Below are 18,564 nucleotides of genomic sequence, written 5' to 3' on the forward strand. Positions count from 1 at the left end.
TGAGGACCTTTATCCTGGCATTGAAGGACTTCAAAATTGGTGCTTTACCCTGTTTTCCAAGCCCATCTTCCTCTACTTGTTGACATCAGCCAGTAAAGTGGGACCCTTATTTCTTCCCAAATGCCACATTCACATCTTTTTTGCCCACATTCTTCTCCATCATCTTATGTGCCCTCTTCCTTCTTATCTGTTGCTTAATCTTATTTCTCCTTTAAAGTGAAGCTCAAGTTTTGTTTCCTCAAAGAAGGTGCTTCTCAGGTAGATTGAGGGTCCCCTCTCCACTTTCTCCCTTCCTCTTTCAGAGTCAGATACACATAAGGCCAGCCTAATAGAAGATATTCAGCCTTTTAGCAAACCTTCTAGCAAGTGCAGGAAATACCTACAGATTATTTTACCTTATCCAAGAGTGATCTGATATTTTACAGCCTGAGGGCAAACCACTAAGAAGGGCTCTTTCTTTTCCTTTCCATCTTGAGCCTCTAGAGTTGGAAACCCCAATCCATTCTGGCAAGGAACATGACGTGGTCAAAAGACTGACAATTGGCACAAGAAGCAATGGTTTCCAGGAGCCAGGAGATTAAAAAATAAACAACAACAACAACAAAAACTCTGTAGCTACAAGAAAGGAGTCTTCTCTGATAAGGGGATGAGGGAGGATGAGATTGACATCTGGCCCCTGTGAGAGAATTTGGGGAGTAGAAAGATAGAAGAAAACAGAGGAGTCACTCCTGTATCTCCAAGGCTTGAAGTAAAAGGCTGTTTTGTACATTCTTTCAGACTATGTGAACTTGACCTATCTACAAGTGGTAACACTACTCCGGGACAAGAACAATAGTATCTCCTCCTTTCTAGAATATAAATATAATGTATCAATCAAGGTGCTGGCTGATAATAAATGGCACACTCAATGGATTGAACTGAAGAATTTAAAAAGGAACTATTATCAGAGGTATGTACATGGTTAAGGGGCCAAAAACAGGCTGGTGAAGTACCCAGGAATTAACAACAGCTGAAAGCTGTTACCACCATAGGCCTGAAGAGGCCGGGGAAGCGAGCAGTGTCACCAGAGACCCGAGGAGCTGAAACTGTGGGAGAGAGACTACCTGGCAGTGGCTGTGGCCAGAACCACAGGGGGTAGTAGGGAATAAATTCCCTTTTGTCTTCCTCCCAGCCATTGTCAGGAGCAGTGCTTCTCTTAGGCATTCCCAGTGGTAAGCCACAGGATAAAGGAGCATAGGGCATGGAATCCTTGGAAGTCATCTTTCTAAGGCATAGAGCAAGGCAGAGAAGAGCAAGGCAGAGAAGAGCAGAGAATCTGTGGTAAGGGGGAAAACCCAGAGCACTTAGCACACTGGGTTATAACAATGATTGTTCTCTATTCCGAACCCCATAGCACTTACTGCTTATACCCTCATTTCAATTGTCAGCAAACATCTCCTGAGTGTTTTCCAAAAGTATTAGATGCTTTGGGATGATACACAAATTAAGCAGACGTTGGTCTCTTTGTGAGCTCAAATCTGGACATTCAGAGTTTGCAATACTTTTGGTGGGTGCAGTGGGTTGCATGTTTCGGATTGCAGGAGCAGAGATGTGATCAGATTCTCTCTTGCAATGTGACTTCTACGTCAGGCTCCATATAAAACTAGAATGTTAGTCCAGATACTGTGGTACATCTAGTGACACCACAGCAGATTTGCAAAAGTCATCTCTGAATCCGGTGGTTGTGGCTTTCTGCTCCCCTGCCCTTGTCTCTCTCCATTCTTGTAACCCTACTTTTCTCTGTCTGCTAACCGCTGACCTCTTTGTATGTCTCTCAGAACCCGAGAGAGGATTTAAGTGGGTCAGTGTGTCCCTTTCTATCATTATTAGACAGAGGTCTTCCACAAGCTACCTCGAAAGATGAATATTTTCCTTATGATTAGTCTACAGATGAAGAATTATGCCTTGAGAAGCCAGGTCACATGATAGAAGTAAAGCAACTGTAGTGAGTATCTGTCATTTATGACTGCCCCAAATCTGAACATTTGCTCCCCATCATTACAGTTCCTCACAGTGGAAACCTTGCCTTCTCAATGTAGAACCATTTCCCTTTTCCAGCTTTCTTTCTTGTTAGGATGCAGATAGGTCATGCAGATTTTGCTAATCAGATTAAGACTTTGCTTCAGAATGGAGTTATGTGGAGGAAGAGGGAAAGTGCAGGTACAGATCCTGGCAAAGATGTCGTGGTTCTGGAGATGATGAAGTGAACCATGGAAACAAAAGAAGAAATGGGCATCCATTTGCTCTTACTCTATATCCCAGGTCCAAACTGCCTTTAGTCTTCCTGAGGATGAGGACTTCACGGAAAGAAAAGAAAAGGCCATCAAAATGGTTGTTGACATCTCACAGCCAAGGGAAACTTTAAAATGCAAAAGCGCTCTTGTGCCTCAGCCGGTGCCAAGGGAAGATGTGACTGGGCTTTCTTGCTTTTTCATCACTTTGAATATTTCCTGCCACTTCCTTCCAGCCTGCAAAGTTTCTGTTGAGAAATCATCTAATAGTCTTATTAGGGAGCATCCATGTAAGCAACTAGTTGTCTTTCTCTTGCTGCTTTTAGGATTATCCCTTTGTCTTTAACCTTTTCCATTTTAATTATGATGTGTCTTGGTGTGGGCCTCTTTGGATTCATCTACCTTCTACTCAGTTTTGCAGTCAACCTAAAACTGCTCTGAAAAATGAAGTTTATTAACTAAAAAATACAATCTGAAACTTACAGAAGAGTTGCAAGAACAGTAAAAATAACATTTTATCTTAAACCATTTGAGAGTAAGTTGCCAACCTGATGCCCCATTACCCCCAAATACTTTAGGGGGTGTATGAAGGACATTTTCCTACATAATCACAATATAACCATCAAGATCAGTAAATAAACATTGTAAATAGTACCTAAGCCTGAGACACCATTACATTTTATCAATTGTCCCAATAATATCCTTTATAGCAAAATAAAGGATCCAATTCAGGAAAATTAAAAAAAAGAATTTAGAAGCTTGAGTCAACTTTAATTGATGCCACATTTAAGGACAAATGATCAGAAATATAAACACTGGAGGTCATTAATAAAGAGCTAGAAACTTCCAATTCTTTTCACAGACTTGAAATAAAGAATTTCAGGAAGGACTAAAAGAAGAGGAAGTTAAACATTCAAACAAGTTGAGCTGATGATTGACATTATAAGAAAGAATCAGTTTTTAGAAGATGCATCAAAACACATAAAATCTCAAGTAGCTGCAATCAAAACAGCCTTCACAATACATGGCAAGAATGGAAAACAACTTTAGAAGCCCTAAACGATGCTTTAAATGAAAATTCTTATTTTCAGGGTTGTATAAAACTGTACTCAGAAGAAACTGAAAGAGAAAGGAAGATCGACCAAATGAATTCAACGGAAAAAAAGTGTTAGAAATGCTAAACAGCACATGCAAGATCTAAGTGATCAAGACAGTCCCAGCAAGCCTCAGGTGAGCATGAGCCAAAGATGAGTGATCAGGCTGCTATTCTTGGAGAAGGCAAAAAGATGGTGAGAATTTGGAACTAGCTGGAGCATATGCATTAGAAAATGGCCGCCTCCTAAAACATGAATGAGTTTTGAAAAAAATGGATTAATACAGCTTAGTTAAATACTTATTTAAAATCTCTCAAAGAAAAGAGACCAAATATCCACTAAATTAACTGAAAAAGGTAAATTAATTGATGCACTTAAAAAGTCATATCATTTTAAAAGTCAAATCGTTTCTACCCTCCCCCTGTGGACTTTCTGACCCAGCACATCACATTAACAAATGAGCTACTATTTCATCAGTTTTTGCTTGTTCCACTCTATTTTCAAAGCCGAAATTTATTTTAAAATGTTAGTCTTAAAGAATTCTCTTTTTCCACTTTACCAATAATTAATATTTGAAGTTAGTTCAGTTTTAATTTAAAATTTTATGTTAGCTAGATCAGCCTTATAACTAGAGTAAATTCAATCTATGGTATACAGAAATATACACTATGAGTTTCAAATGTCTCTGGTTGTGAGACTTTTCATGTAAGACGGTTATAAAAGTGGGTGTCATAAGGGACTTGTTGAAAAGAAACAACTAAAATGTTATCCTTATGACATCTAGAAATGGAAAAAAAGAAACAATTCATTTGTGAAATTCATTTTTAAATAAACTACATTTATAAAACACTATCCTGTGAATTGTCAGCTTGATATGATTCTTTATATAATTATAAGCTTGATAAAATTATCAAGCTTATATCTGCGCAATTGTATAATCACTTAACTACAGCAATAAAACTAAATGAGAGAACATTCAAAATCACTTTATAAAAGAGACAAAAAAATGCTGTTTCTGGATCAATAGAAAGACTTGTTAAATAGTAATAAAAAATATGGTACACTCTCTAGAAATCAAATAAGATGGAAACAATTTACTAATAAGATTCACATTTGTGTAGTATACATTTCGAAAACCTACCTAAAAATTATAGAGCTATTAAGTTTCCCTTTGAGCTACTGTACAAACAGTAAAACCAAAAGAGAAAAAAATTATTTTAAAAGACAAAAAAATGTGCTTCTGAATTATTTTAATGATTTATTAACAAAAATACTGTTATTATGCTAGCTACAAATAAAATAATGGAAACAATTATTTTTCAAGATTCATATTTTTAAAATCTACTGTTGTAAAACATTATCCTAAAAATGTATAATCCTACCAAACTTCCATTTGAGCCATTCTATAATCAGTGAGTAGCAATAACACTAAAAGAAAAAAAATATAATTTACTGTAGTAGAGAGAAAAACGTAACCTGCTGTGGTCTTGGATCTTCAGAAGTAGAATCATTGGAAGGAGGGATCAACTTGGAAGATGATACACTTTGTTTTTAGGCTGTGTGGACAGAGATGGAGTCTAGCCTTGAGGTACAGACACTTCTTGCTGCCAATGGTGATGTGCTGGGTCAGAAAGTCCCCAGAGGGAGCGCGGAAGTGATTCCTGGGAAACCTCGGCCTCATTTTCCAGAATAAAGGAAGAACAGGAAGACCTACATCTTAGGAACTGTCCTCTGTCCCCTCTGTAACATCTGATCCCTGACAGGAGGATGAGAGAGGAGCTGCCTGGATCAGAGGCTCCCTCCTTGTTCAGGTGGGAAGTTGAACAACAACATCCTGAGCAACTATCACTGTAAGGAGCACCTGGGCAAGCTGTCTTGCTCCTGTAGAAGCTCTGCATCCAGATGGAGTTGGCCTGATGGAGGGATTTTTCTTCCAGGATCTTAACCCCATTTGGAGCGCCATCTGGTCCATATCGGGTACTGGACCCTGGATCTCCAGGACATCACAGTCGGATGTTAGTTTTTCCTTATAACCTTTAAACTGAAAAAGCTCGAATTCTGATTTAAAGTTCTGTGGTAGGTAAAACAAACAAACAAAAAAAACCCATCACACAATCTATTTCTTTCTCACCCCTTACTGTAACTTCACCATCAGAGGCTCCTAAAGGTGGTGTGCTAGAGTTAGCTAGCCCTTGGAGCTCACGAGGGCTGCTTATGTACTCCATGTTCAGTGTCTTCACGTAGCTTGAACTCGGCCATAGTGGAAGTATTTACACCAAGAAATAGGCACATGTCATATAAATCAGAGCTCCCTGGAATAACCCACCCCTACACCTGAAAGCCAGTTTACTAGCCTATTCCTGGACATATAGCAGTAATTCTTAACTGTCCTTGTGCATCAGAATTACAGATGTCTGGGCTCCTCCTCCCCAAGGCTCTGATTCAATTGGTCTGGGATGGCCACACCTCTGTATCCTACTTTTCAAAGCTCCCTAGATGATTTTAACGTGTAGCCAGAAACACTACCTGTAAATACTTTCAACCAGTTTTGATCTGTTTATTGTGGAAGAGACCTTTAGCTATTTTCCCAAGACTTTTTTAAGGAAAAACAAATCTACCTTGTCAAGTTCTGAGTTCTCATCCACTGGGACCTGTCTCCCCTGAGGCAAGTAAAGAACAGTTTGTGAAAAGATTGTAGAATGCCTTTCACAGAGCCACAGGCTTTTCTCAGCTGGAAATCCCTCCTGAGAATACTTGGGAGTTGCTAGTGCTCTTTCCCATCAGGCATCTAATATTATCATAGCATGATTTCTTTATGCCGGATGCTGCTTTTGACGTAGGTCTCTGGCACTAACTCATTTTAAACAAATGGTGCCTTAGAAAAAATGAAAGGACTTTTAAACCTTTGAGGCAAAAGTGAAAGGTTTTAATGATTATTCACCTTTTTGTTTCCAGCTTGCTGAGGCTTCATCAGCCCTAACAATACGTTTGAAATTTATTTTGTATGAAGCACAGGAGACAAGAATTTGGGCACTTGGGGGGAGGTAGGTGGTCAGAGACAACGTCACTGCCACAGTTTTATGGAAAGCCACATGATGGACTCACGTGGGTTTCTCCTTGTGTGTGCCTTGGCTCCCTGCGTCCTCCATTGTGCTTAGCCATTGAGTGGTACTGCTTTGTAATAGGTTAGTCATATATGTCTGGGCTTTCTGGAACCAACCAGGAAAAAAGCTGATGGCATGATGATTTAGGGAGGACAAGAGAACTATGATATTCTGTCTCACTGCCAGTTCTGTGTATGCTTTTAACAGCATAATGGAAGCATTTGCCCCTAGAGTTCAAATTCCAAGTGGCTTATAAATGCCAGAGATTTGTTATTGACTTCTCACTGGAAAAAAAGAGCCATAATGCCAGGTAAGTAGAGACAGAAATCTTAGCTTCACTTTCTCCACTCATTTTTGTACATTTTGTGTAGTAAGACTTTTACATGGTCAGCTAACAGAGTCTGTTTCATAAATTCTTTGGGAGAAGAGGAGAAAATAGGAATGCACCTAAGATTTTCTGCTTTGCATCAATATTACCTACAGGTAGTAAATAATTTAAACTATTAAATTATTAATAAATAACAATAATTGGTTTTCTTCCCAAGGCTATTTTTCACATCATGACCTCTTCTAAAATTTTCAAGTGAATTGAAATTGTTACATTTATGAAATACATCTAAGATGCAAAAAAAAAGAGTAATTTTACAAATACCTACGTATTCACCACTTAGATTTTTAAAAAATGTTAACCGTGAACCAGCTATACTTGGTTTAGGTATTTTCTTTCTTAATAAAATGTTACCAGTATGATTGAAATTCTTCTTTGTGCCTCTTGCTAATCATTTCTTTTCCCTTTTTCCCCAGAAGTAACTGTTATTCTGAAGTTGTCTCGGACCCTTCTCGTCCATACCTTTATACTTTTATTGCAATTGTAGTTGTCCATAAGCAATACCTGGCATTGTTGTTACGTGTTTTGTTTGCATGTTAAGATTTGTGTAAATGGTAACATATAGTGTGTATCCATCTGCAATTGTCTTTTATCACTGAACCAAATATTTATTGAGATTATCCATGTTGATGCACATGGACCTAGATAATTCATTTTAAATGCTGTTTCTTATTCCATTGTACGAATATATCTCCATGTATTATCCACCCCCACATATCCAGATCCCTTTTTCTTTTCTCCCCAATAAATTGGTGCAAATAATATACAGAGAAGAAATAATTTACTTTTTCTTAAGTGTTTGAAAACAGCTTTCTCTTCTGTAGTTGTCTCCTCCTCCTCCTTGTATTAGGCACTTGTCAGTCCTGCTATGGATTTAAACTTGACTGACAGTTTTATGCCAACGACAGCGATATTGGAGTAGGTGAATAGCATGTTTGTGTGGACCAGAGTTCTTGCCTCTTTTCTGGGCAGCTTGATAGGCACCCAAATGTAAGAGCAATGGCAAAAGGGTAAAAAGATAAAGAATACTAATTTTATTCACTTTATCTTTTGTATAGCCTCTTGAAGGAAGAGTGGCTTAGCCACCAGTAATGTTGGAGCTTGAAAAACAAATTTTTTTTTCTGTGATATTCCAACAGAGCTTTTATTGTCAGAGCACAACTTCCTTCTAAAAACAGGAAATCAGGAATCAGATGTGCCAATATACAAAATAACCCATATGTGAAAACATATTTAGGACATTTTAAAGAAATACTTAATTTAAGAATGCGATTGTTACCGCACATATTAATCACACATTGGTTTTGTTCAGAGTGGGGCTCTAAAGCTTTGCCAGTACTGGAATTGTAAAAAAGAAAATGCATGCAGCCGTGCAAAAGTAGCCCTTGAGGAGCATGGAAGGAAGGAAATAACTGCATACCTACACACAGTATGCAGAGACTCCAGTAATACCATACGTGGACCAACAAGAGTCTTCTTCTTGACTAGTGATGACACTAAAAGTCATTTGGGGAGCAAGTCAAGTAATATGGGCGATATAATAGGGATGGAAGCAGAAGAGACAAGGAAAACAGAGAAAGCTAGAAAAGTGCAGCCAAAGTAAAAGTAACAGATGGCAAAAACCACAGGAGCAGTGGGGCCTGAAGGAGTGTATCATCTAAGTGTGAAAATGTTGGCTCTGACATAAGAAAACCAGAGTAGCTCTGAACTAGGGGGAGAAACCAGATGTCCTCATCCTTTTACAAGGTCATCATTATGCCCCTCAGGAGGCACACTTTGGCTTTGTTGAGGAGGGGGCATTTGGAAGAAGGACGATACAGGCTCAATTTACTTTACTAATACACATCTGCATCTATATTACTGTTCAGATGGTGTCTTGCTGAAGGCACACAAAAATTTACACGTAGCTCAGCAGTCTTAGGAAGGGGTAAGATGTGAGGTGTGGTGAAAGAGCCATGGGACTGTCTGTTAGAGTAACAGTAGACTAATACAGTAGGGTGAGACCATCCATATGGTGGTGCATTCAAAAGAAGTCAAACCATTGTACACTCTTCCACGGAAAATATCTAGTTTGGGTACATTATTAATCAACAAAACAAGTGAGTTTTGCATGGAAATACTAGTAACTGAGCTCTGTACTTTTTGAAAAGTGTCTTTGGTATTTCAAAGCAAGATTTGGTATTAAACACATAGTTATGCCTGGTAGAAAATGTCAGCAAATCCTAAAACTGCAGAATAAGTTGGTGACTTTTTTACAGAACTCAGTTCTAAGAAAAATCTATCCCCTGGACCATTTTAGCAAGATGATGTAACTGGGTTATTTTAGCCAGGCAGCCTCTCCGTGGCTATAGCAGGTGCCTGTGAATTAGGTTTGCTGGAGCTTAGGAAGAGTAGGACAGACTGGCTACACTCATTCTCATGCTGCAGGCTCCCCCGCATTAAATTTTAATGCTTGGAAAATGTCATTTCCTTAAAGATTTCAAATGTCACATGATTTCCTACTCATTTATTTAGAGCACACAGATGTGTACAAAATTCTTTTCCCACTGATTTTATCAGCTTCTGGTATCATTAAAGACTATCCTGGAAACATAGCAAAACAAAATTATTTTATTATTAATTTATTGTAGAGCTTGCCTCCAAAGGAGTAGATTGGTGTTTTCCCCCCCATTTTATTTCCTATCAACGTCCCCCAAATACATATATGTACATATATGTATATCTATGTAATGTTATCAGGTATTTCCTAATATTTTAGAAAGTCCTATAAATGACTTACATAGTAATAGTATTATCTCATATAACAAGAAGTCTCAAGGTTAAATCAGAGGTTCAATGATGTCATCAAGGATTCAGAATATTTTCATCTTTCTGCTTAACCATTCTCTGAAGTCTCTTCAGCTAACAATTCTCATGGTTCCAAGATGGCAGTCACAGTACCTGCCACCACACACAGTCACATTGATATGTAGCCACACACAAGGGACTTTTCCTTCTGTATGATCTCTCTGTCTCATTGTTGGTAAATATTTTATTTAGGAAAGTGACTCATTTCAACAGAAAATGAATGTCTTTCTTTAAGGGTAAGAAAAAAACCTTTCCCAGAAGTAGCTCAGTAGACTTCCATTGCATTTTATTAACTTGATTTGTATCACACGGTTGAACCAATCACTGATAAGGAGATTGGGACCACGTTGATTAGCAGGGTTTCTTAACCTTGGCATGATTGGCATTTGGGGAGGGCTAATGCTTTGTTGTGGGGGCTGAAATGTACCTTGTAGGATATTGAGCAGAATCCCTGGCCTCTCTCTGCTAGATGCCAATAGCACTTACCTCCAAGTGTGACAATCAGAAATGTCTCTAGACATTGCTGAATGTCCCCTTGGGGACAAAAATCAATCATCCCGTTGAGAACCACTAGCTTATGTCATTATTCACCCCATGGGTCTGGGCCCACCTTCCCTGAAGCACAGAGAGGGTGCTGGTGATCAGGATTCTGTTCAAAAGAGAGAGAGAATTGCTCTTTGATAGACAGTCAGTGGGCAGTTACACCCCCCCATCACCATTTTCTTTCTTGCCATATTTCAACAAATAGACCAGGACCTTATTAAAAATATGAATTATTTAAGAATGAGTGCTGTGAATGCTAGTTCCTGTCTAAATGCCAAGTGGATAATGTAAGTATCCTTACAATCAACTGGTGATCTAGAAAGTTTAATCAAGGGTAATTTGTGTTGAAGCACCGAAATCATGACTGATTGGTTGGGTTCCTCAGAGTTCAGATGTTCCTACTTTGGTCATATTCTTGTGGCAATAAATTCCTTTATTCAGGTCCTATTTCTAATGTACAAGATATTCTACTCTTGTTACTTTTATTAGTCATCCATTGGTGATGAACACTTGTGTCCTGGTTTAAACCGTTTGGTGAGAAAAAGTATGAATATTTTTATTAATTCAATAGATATTTATTGGATGACTATTGTGTACCATGCATGAATACTTTGAAGGAAAGTGATAAGGCTGAAATACTACATTGGAGTTAGAGAAAGCTCTCTGAGGAGGTAGCATTTCAGCCAAGACAAAAGGGAGAATGGAGAGAGATCAAGGAAGGTGACGTGTCTGATTATAATGGGCCATCGTAATGAGTTCTGATTTTATGATAAGAGCAAGAAGAAGGATTGATGGGCTTGGGGATGGTGTGTGTGTGTGTGTGTGCGTGTGTGTGTGTGTGTGTGATGAGCTGCTTTCCGTTTGCCGGTTGTAATTTTCTACTTGGAATGCAGCATGATTCTCAGCTGGCTTTAATTCCTTCTGTGCCATAACAATTAGTGGGATATGCAAACCTGCATTCTTTTGTGATTTATTTTCCTTCTGTGGAAAAGGCTTCCAGTCTCTTAAGTACAACTCGTAGTTCTCTTGGCCCTCTAAGAAGCTCCAACCTCTAGCTCTAGACCTCGTGTTCCCACATGAGCAGCTTCAGGCTACAGGCTTTGTGGCCTTATTTGGCCCATCACATTTGGTCTTACTATACTGTAGAGAGAACAACTCCTGGGGAAAACCCCAGCAGAAAGATTCTTCTTCTAGGAGAAGGAAGATTACCCATTTTTTTTTTTTTTTGCCTCTCTTTTAAAAACTTCTTTCATCTCTTATAACTGCAGGGGTTAAACCATTTCTAGTGTAGACCACTGATGTCCTTTCAGAAAACTCTTTCTAGCATTTAGAAAGAAATCATTCAGCCATTATTATTACCTCCTAAATGGCACTGGTCTTGGCATTAGAATACAGCAACAAATAATACTCAGTCCCCATCCTTTTGAAGCTGTCCCTATACAGGGCATTATAATAAATAAAAAACTAGTGTAATCAATGACATGCAGTTTTGTGAAAAAGGATACTTTGGGGAAGACTAAATAAGATGGCTAGAGAAGTCCAGGCTTGAAGAGGTTTTAGCCATCTTCCCATGTCACCCCTGAATAATAAAATCTAAACAAAAACGACTTGCTAGGCAAAAATACTTTAAGTTCCCCAGCTTACCTCCCTCTTCCTCCAAGTTCCCTCCTAAATATAAATTCTGGCACATCCATTGCTGGAAGGAGAACTTTAAGGTAACACCTAAGATAGTGTAGGGCTGTCCAGGTATGGAGGGGAGAGGAACCTTGCAGGTTAAGGCATGAGAAGGTCCAAAGACCTTGAGATGGAACAGAGATTGCCTGACTTGATAGAGGAACTAACTAACAAAAAGCTTTCTGTGTTTCCTGCTTAACTGCAGCACTTGTATTCCATAGACATCAGGAATGCAAGTTGTTGCTTATGCCTTTTTTTCCTTATTTGAGCTTAATAATAACCTAGTTAAGTAGGTAGGGAAAGGCATTATCACACCCAGTTCTGCAGTAAAGATAGGCCTAGATGAATCCTGCTTCTTGGTTTCCTTTCTCCTGAAGTGGAGGAAGTAGGTTTGGTTAAGGATGAAGAGTTTGGGGGCAGGGAGGAAGATGAGATGGTGGGTGATTTTCCTTTGGAGGTAGGAGTGAGCTTATTAAGGAATAAGTGGTAGGGCCTTAGTTTTTTTTCTGAGCAGAGAGCAGTAACAAAACCAAGTCTTACAAACAAGCCTTTGTACTAGGTTTTAATACGATGTTTGCTGGTTTGAGATTAAGTCCTAATCATTGATGGAATAAGCAGTTTTATGCTGTTTATATTTAGACTTTTTCTGCTGTTGTGCCACCTCAGGCCACCTTAATATTGTTCCTCTTCTAGCTCCTATGAGTCTTGTGGCCTCACTGTGCCACACCATCCCCATCCGAGAGCTCCCTCCCGAGGGCCTGTGGTCCGGTGCACACTGCACTGGTTCTACTGGCTTCATTTCTCCGGGATCATCCCCATTGTATGAATGGAGAAATAGAATCAATGGGAGGACTGGCCTATAGTGGTTTCATCGCCTCCTATCTGTCTTATCTTCCTTTTCGTAGACCAGTGCTATTCAAAGTGTGGCCCACTGGTCAGCTTTAGAGCCGATCCATTGTCAATCTCAAAGTTTATGTACATGCTGGTAGGTATTTCTGCCATGAGCCGCATGGCAGAGAATGATAGACAGAAGGAACTCTCCCACCCTCTACATTTTACAAATGAGAACTCTGAAGCCCAGCCTTTCGAGCTAGTACCAGAACTAAAATTGGAACCGAACGAAGTCCACTAGGATATCTAATAGTAACCTAATACCACTTATAGCTCCAGATTCACCCATGAGTACTAATAAACTTGTCATGGCTATTGACTGGACACTGGCATTACCATTCTGGCTAGCCTGAGGGTTTGATTGCTTTCCCTACAGGTCGCACTGGAGCTTTCACTCTTCTCCGCCACTTGGGGGCCCGCAGATGCTTCACCCGGTTCTTCTCTAAGTCCCCCACTCTTCCCCGGGCCCAGCGCCCGAAGTACTGCAGAATGCCCGGCAGGAGGCGCTGTGAACCCCTGGTTTCTCGGCCCCTCCCTCGGCCAACCGTCGATTGGGCCGGCGCGTGACGTCACGCCGTTTTAGCCAAACAAATGGGTTTCGTAGGGAGCGTTGGGCTCCGCCGCGCCGCGCTGGGCGCTCGGTCCGCCTCAGCGGTAGGGAGCGAGGCAGGCCTCCCGCTGCCGCCGCTGCATCGGGGTGTGCAGCCCCGGGCCAGGCCCCGGCCGGGGCAGGAGCACAGGTGGGTCGGGGCCGCGTGGCGTGGCGCGAGGGCAGCACGGTCGGCTTCGGCGGCGGCCACCGTGGCCGTTCCCCGCCCCCCTCCCGCCTCTCGCCTGCGTTCCCGGGACGCGGGGCGGGTGGGGGCAGGGGCGCCGCCCGTGGGTGCCGGGCTCTCGGCGCTGCCGGCGCGTCTAGGGCAGGGACCCGGCGGCTCGCACCTCCTCCCGGGCCGGCCTCCACCCGCGCACGGGCCACGCGCTGAGCGCCCCCGCGGGCCCTAGAGGGTCCGGCGGGCGGGCGGGAGCCTAGGAGATCACCGATAGGCCGTGAGCAGGCACCGGACCGGCGCTCTCACTCACCTTCGGGACCAGCGGCAGCGAGGAGGTCGGGCCTTGGGCGGGGGTCACCTCGCGCGGTCGCGCCCGCTTCAGCTCGGCCACTGCCCGCCCCTGTCCCAGCGCAGGTGAGCTGGCGCCCGCCCTTAACCCTCATCCGGACTGTGCAGGACGGAGGCTTGGAAGCTTCCTGCGTCTCCGGGCAGCCGCAGTCCTCGATGAAGTCATATTGCTGTGGGCCCGCGTGTCTGTGACGTCAGGCGTTTCCAGGAGACGGGCTGTGATGTCACTGCAGGCTCTGGCGGGGACCTTGGCGCGGAAGGGCCGGGAGGATCTGGCGGGGCGAAAAAGGAAGTTCAGTCTCCTACCGACGTTGGGACTCGCCGCAGAATTTGAGTCGAAAGTTGTTCCATATCAGCATTTTACAATTTTAATGTAATAGTTGTCAAGTTCTTTGACTTCATCTCAAACAAGCATTGTTAGTACAGTTCAATGTAAGACACATTTCATTCAGAAACATCTAAATCAGGAAGGTTTTTTGGGGGTGGGGGGGTAGTTGGGTGTTTCATGGAAATGCCTTTCAGAAAGCTAACTCCTGGTTTGATGGTTTGTGATCGGAATTGTCTACGAAATAGGACCAATTGGAGTGCTGATCATTCAGCTACCTTACTGTTTTTTGCTAGACGGTTTTGACATCGACTATCTGCTCATTCGCATTTTTGTTAGAGAATGGCCTGGAAGAGGGAAAGCGTGACTCAAATGAACTTTTTCTATTGTAAAGGGGGTGAGGTGTTTGAATGAATCCAGTATTCTTCTTAAATAATAATTACCTGAGGATTTAATTTATCCAGAGTCTCCCTGTCCCATGCTACCATGGATAATTGAAGGTTTCCTATGGCTATAGCTCAGCAGCAAACCTTTTTTCTTGCTTTCTTGCTAGGGCTGGGCCATAACAATATAATAACATCCCAGAACTGCTTGTCTGGACTTGCAACTAAAATTTTGTCTGTAGTGCTTTGAACTATGAAACTACTGAATTTTTTAAAAGTTCCTTGTCTGTGAATATTGGTTTTCTTCCAAAGCTTTCAAAAGAGATCAGGCTGGAAGAAAAGCTACTCACTTGTCATTACTGACTCTCCAGCTATTCCAGCTTGTGATCATGCCTTCCTTTCTATAGACTCATGTAATAGTATCTAGTTTGAAAGGTAGATGGCTTAAAATTGAAGCGTAATTACAATTTCGTGTTTTCAGCAGGAAGCTTGAATAGAAGTCCTCAATCCTTCTTCACTGATCTTGACTTACAAGGTAGGTTTTTTTTGTGGTGGTTAATACTTCTTCCTTTCCTTCGGTTTGCTCTTTATAGGTGATTGATAACTTATTGTCTCTCTGGATTTTGCATCAACATGCAGATGGAAGTTATGCTATGCCCATTAACAAGGGACATGAAAGCAAAAATTTATCGTCATTAATTACTATCAGATTTGACTGGAAGTTCACAAAGCAAGGCTTTCCTGTAAATCTCATTTTGATCCTTACCGTACCTTGGAAATTTGACAGCACTGTGTGTACTACTGAGAATTGCTCTTTTTTTTTTTTTCTTTTATGAAATTGGAAATTGGTGACAATGTTGAGTGAAGGTTTTAAAGAAAAATTGAAGCCTTTGGATCCTCAAGACGGATAGGTACCGACTTAACATGAAACTGCTGATAGGAAGGATGTTAGTCAACCTACTGTTTCAGACGAAAGGATCATGGCAAGATAATATGTAATGAAATTGAAGGAGGTACAAAAAGGACCCTTGCATGTGTCTTTTCAGAATGGCCTTTCTGAGGCAGGCTGCATGGCTCTGTAAATCAAGTGCACTATTGTAAATGGGAAAAGATCAAAGTCAAACTGAATGTGAGTTGAAAGACATAAATGATGATAATAAAATAGTTCCTCCTTGGCAGTGCGTTTTCCCCTCTCTATTTTGTTTATGAAACTTTTATTTTTCCTTGTGGAAAATGAGTTAGCAGGTAGAGAATGAATGTCTTAGTGTATTCTGATGTGACTGAGGAACAGTGACAGTTATAAAAACGCCAGCATATTCCTATAGTTGCATAACTATTTAACTAACAAGCCATAACTCTCCTGAAACATTTTTACAGTTTGTTTCTACTTTCTTGGAAGGATGTTTTTCACCCAGGCCTTGCAGTTTTGGGTGTAGGAAGCAGCCTTTACTTCTCAGATAAGTGGAAATTTATTTGTGATCGGGTTTATTATTATTTTAACATATTTTGTCATTTTATCCAGTTGTAGCATTTGAAGGGACTAAATCAGCCAGTCTTCAGTGATATGGCATTTTTCTGACAGATAAAAGCGAATATAATGAAAAATGAAAGTGTTATATTTTAGAAATTATTTAGGATATGTTGGATCAATTCTATTAACATACGTAGAATTTAAATTCTTATGTAAACTTGCTAAACTTAAATGTATACTGAGCCAATTTAATTTGGTCTTGATATTCTTCTAATAGACCTTAACTTGTTTTAATATTTGTCGGGGAGAGACATCATTTGGTGTTTGTTACCTTCCAAAATTTGCAGCTGTTTAGAACCAGATACTTGAGGGAAGCTGCTATAGTATAATGAATGCCTTCCTTGTTAGGTCATGTGTGGCAAAGGCAAAATTTAGCAAGTGCATAATCTGCAGTCCTTTGGAAACAACAACAACAAAAAAGAGCAGATTAACTCCAAATGCATTTAGGTCATCTGGAAATTGAATTCCTGTCAATCCTTATCTTTGCATAATTTATTTTCTCTCCTTTAGTTCATGCTTACGGTATTTTGAAGCTGATGAACTTACTGTGTTATCCGGGAAAGCATTAATGACTAAAATGTAGGTGTTTCTTAAAGTTAGTTGGAAGAGTTGATCAACCTTCCGTTTCCAACTCCATCTTCTAGTTAGCTCTCCACAGAACAGGCTCCAGATCTTCCCTTTTTAAATATTCATCTTCAGGATCCTAGCACATACATTTTCTGTCATCAGCACAATGTAGTTATAAATGTGAAACTAAGTGCTGTGTATGTGTGTTGTCAGGCACGGGTTTCATTCATCCAGCAAACGTTTTTGAGTACTCCCTCTATGCCAGGTGTCAGCCAGGGACTGTGATACTCAGATGCATTGTACTTGCTAGGAGGACCCTTGACCTTATTCCTTTGCCATAGGTCTGCGGGGCCAGAATTGGACCAAGAGAATGAACCGTTTATGTTATGCCAGATTGGCAGAGGTCTCATCTAAAGATCTGTTTAAGGAAGTATTAGAAACTCAGCTGGAAAGAATGGGGGACAGATTATCAAAGCGTCTAGACTCCACGGGTTTGGGTTGACCTAGAATAAATGGGAGTTGAGTATGTGAGTACTTTTCTTTGAGGCAAGAATAAGCCCTCAAGGCTAGAACTAGTTTGTGCAGGCTGTCTAAAATTAGAGATAGAGAGAAGGGGGACAGTTCAAACATCCCACTCTCCGGCATGTATGTATATACCTTGTTTTTCTTTTCTGTCAGTAATTTTCTTTAAATCCACAAACTTCTGAAATACCTGAGCCTCTCACAGCCTTCATTTCCACTCTTTGCTTTCTTTCCCTAACACTTTATCATGAAGAATTTCAATCACAGAAAAGTTGCAAGAATTGTTTGTACATTGAATACCTAAATACCCACAACCTCGATTATTTAATTCATATTTTGCTGTATCTGTATTACTGTATATTTTACTGTATTTACTGTACCTACTGTACCCATCCATCCGTTCTTCGCTCCCTCTCTACCTCTATCCATTTACTCATCCATCTTATAGTTTTGTTGTATTTTAAAGTAAGTATACTTTACCCCTAAACAGTTCAGCATGCCTATTGTGAACTATTTGTTGACTTATTTTTTTGGTGAAATTTATATACAGTAAAATGTATAGATCTTACGTGTACCATTCTTTTAGTTTGGACAGGTTCATACATCTGTGTGACCTGTAACCTTGTCAAGATATAGAAGCTTACCATCACCACAGAAGATTCCTTCGTGCACTTCCAAGTCAGTTTAATTAACTGTTTAATCTCCTGCAATCTTACCTCCACCAATTTCTTCTGAAGCTACCTGTTCAAAAGGCCTGCTTTGTTAGCACAGTTGAATAGCATTACGCTAGGTGTTCAGAATATCAAGAAGTGAACACAGGCTCTTCTCTCTTCAAACTTATAATTTAGTTTGGGTTTTAGTTAGGTGTCTAAAGAGAGATAAATAAATGTTACATGCGTTCAGAGGAGGCAGTCAGAGTATTGTTAGAGAAAGCTTCGTAGGTGTGGGCCTTGAATTGGCCCTTTATTTGAGGACCCAGAGAAGAGGTTTTTTGTTTTTTTGTTTTTAAATAGACTTTTCAATTAGAAGTTATGGTATAAAGGAACAGTAACAGACAAGGGTGGTTGGGACCCAGTTTTGGAAGGAGTTTGAGCATTATTCTGCACCCAGTGACAATTTTTGAGGAAGGAAGTAATGTGAAAAGCATTACTTTTAGATCTTTTAGTTAAATTCTTACCCTGTTTGTCATCTTTGGTGTTTAGTTGTATAGAAGACCTCTTCATTTTTTGAGTTCTTGCTTCTTTCTTTGCCTATCTCTGATTGCTCTTGATTTCTCAGCTTTGCTGGTAACTATTCTTCCAGATCCA

At 40.5% G+C, this 18,564-nt stretch overlaps 2 protein-coding genes across 10 annotated transcripts in view; one reads left to right on the forward strand and one right to left on the reverse strand.

The window, feature by feature from the left end:
- The window catches only part of DLGAP5 (DLG associated protein 5), a 78,983-nt gene extending 64,875 nt beyond the window's left edge, over nucleotides 1-14,108 (reverse strand). The window contains exon 1 of the mRNA XM_081049168.1: nucleotides 13,892-14,108. The gene's annotated coding sequence lies outside the window, so the exon portion shown is untranslated. The remainder of the gene's footprint in view (nucleotides 1-13,891) is intronic.
- Nucleotides 13,393-18,564, forward strand: part of FBXO34 (F-box protein 34) — a 71,585-nt gene continuing 66,413 nt past the window's right edge. For 2 of the 9 annotated variants that reach the window (XM_081049175.1, XM_081049174.1), the window contains exons 1-2: nucleotides 13,417-13,551; nucleotides 15,119-15,172. Coding sequence is in view for 1 of the 9 variants with exons in the window: in XM_081049170.1 (XP_080905296.1) it covers nucleotides 14,597-14,651; nucleotides 15,122-15,172 (106 nt within the window). In the remaining 8 variants the exon portion in view is untranslated. Of the gene's footprint in view, nucleotides 13,552-14,232; nucleotides 14,303-14,346; nucleotides 14,362-14,495; nucleotides 14,652-15,118; nucleotides 15,173-18,564 lie in introns of those variants that run through there. The other 7 variants (XM_081049176.1, XM_081049172.1, XM_081049177.1 and 4 more) reach the window with 6 other exon arrangements.

Source organism: Rhinolophus hipposideros (assembly GCF_964194185.1).
Source record: "Rhinolophus hipposideros genome assembly, chromosome: 5".
NCBI lineage: Eukaryota > Metazoa > Chordata > Mammalia > Chiroptera > Rhinolophidae > Rhinolophus > Rhinolophus hipposideros.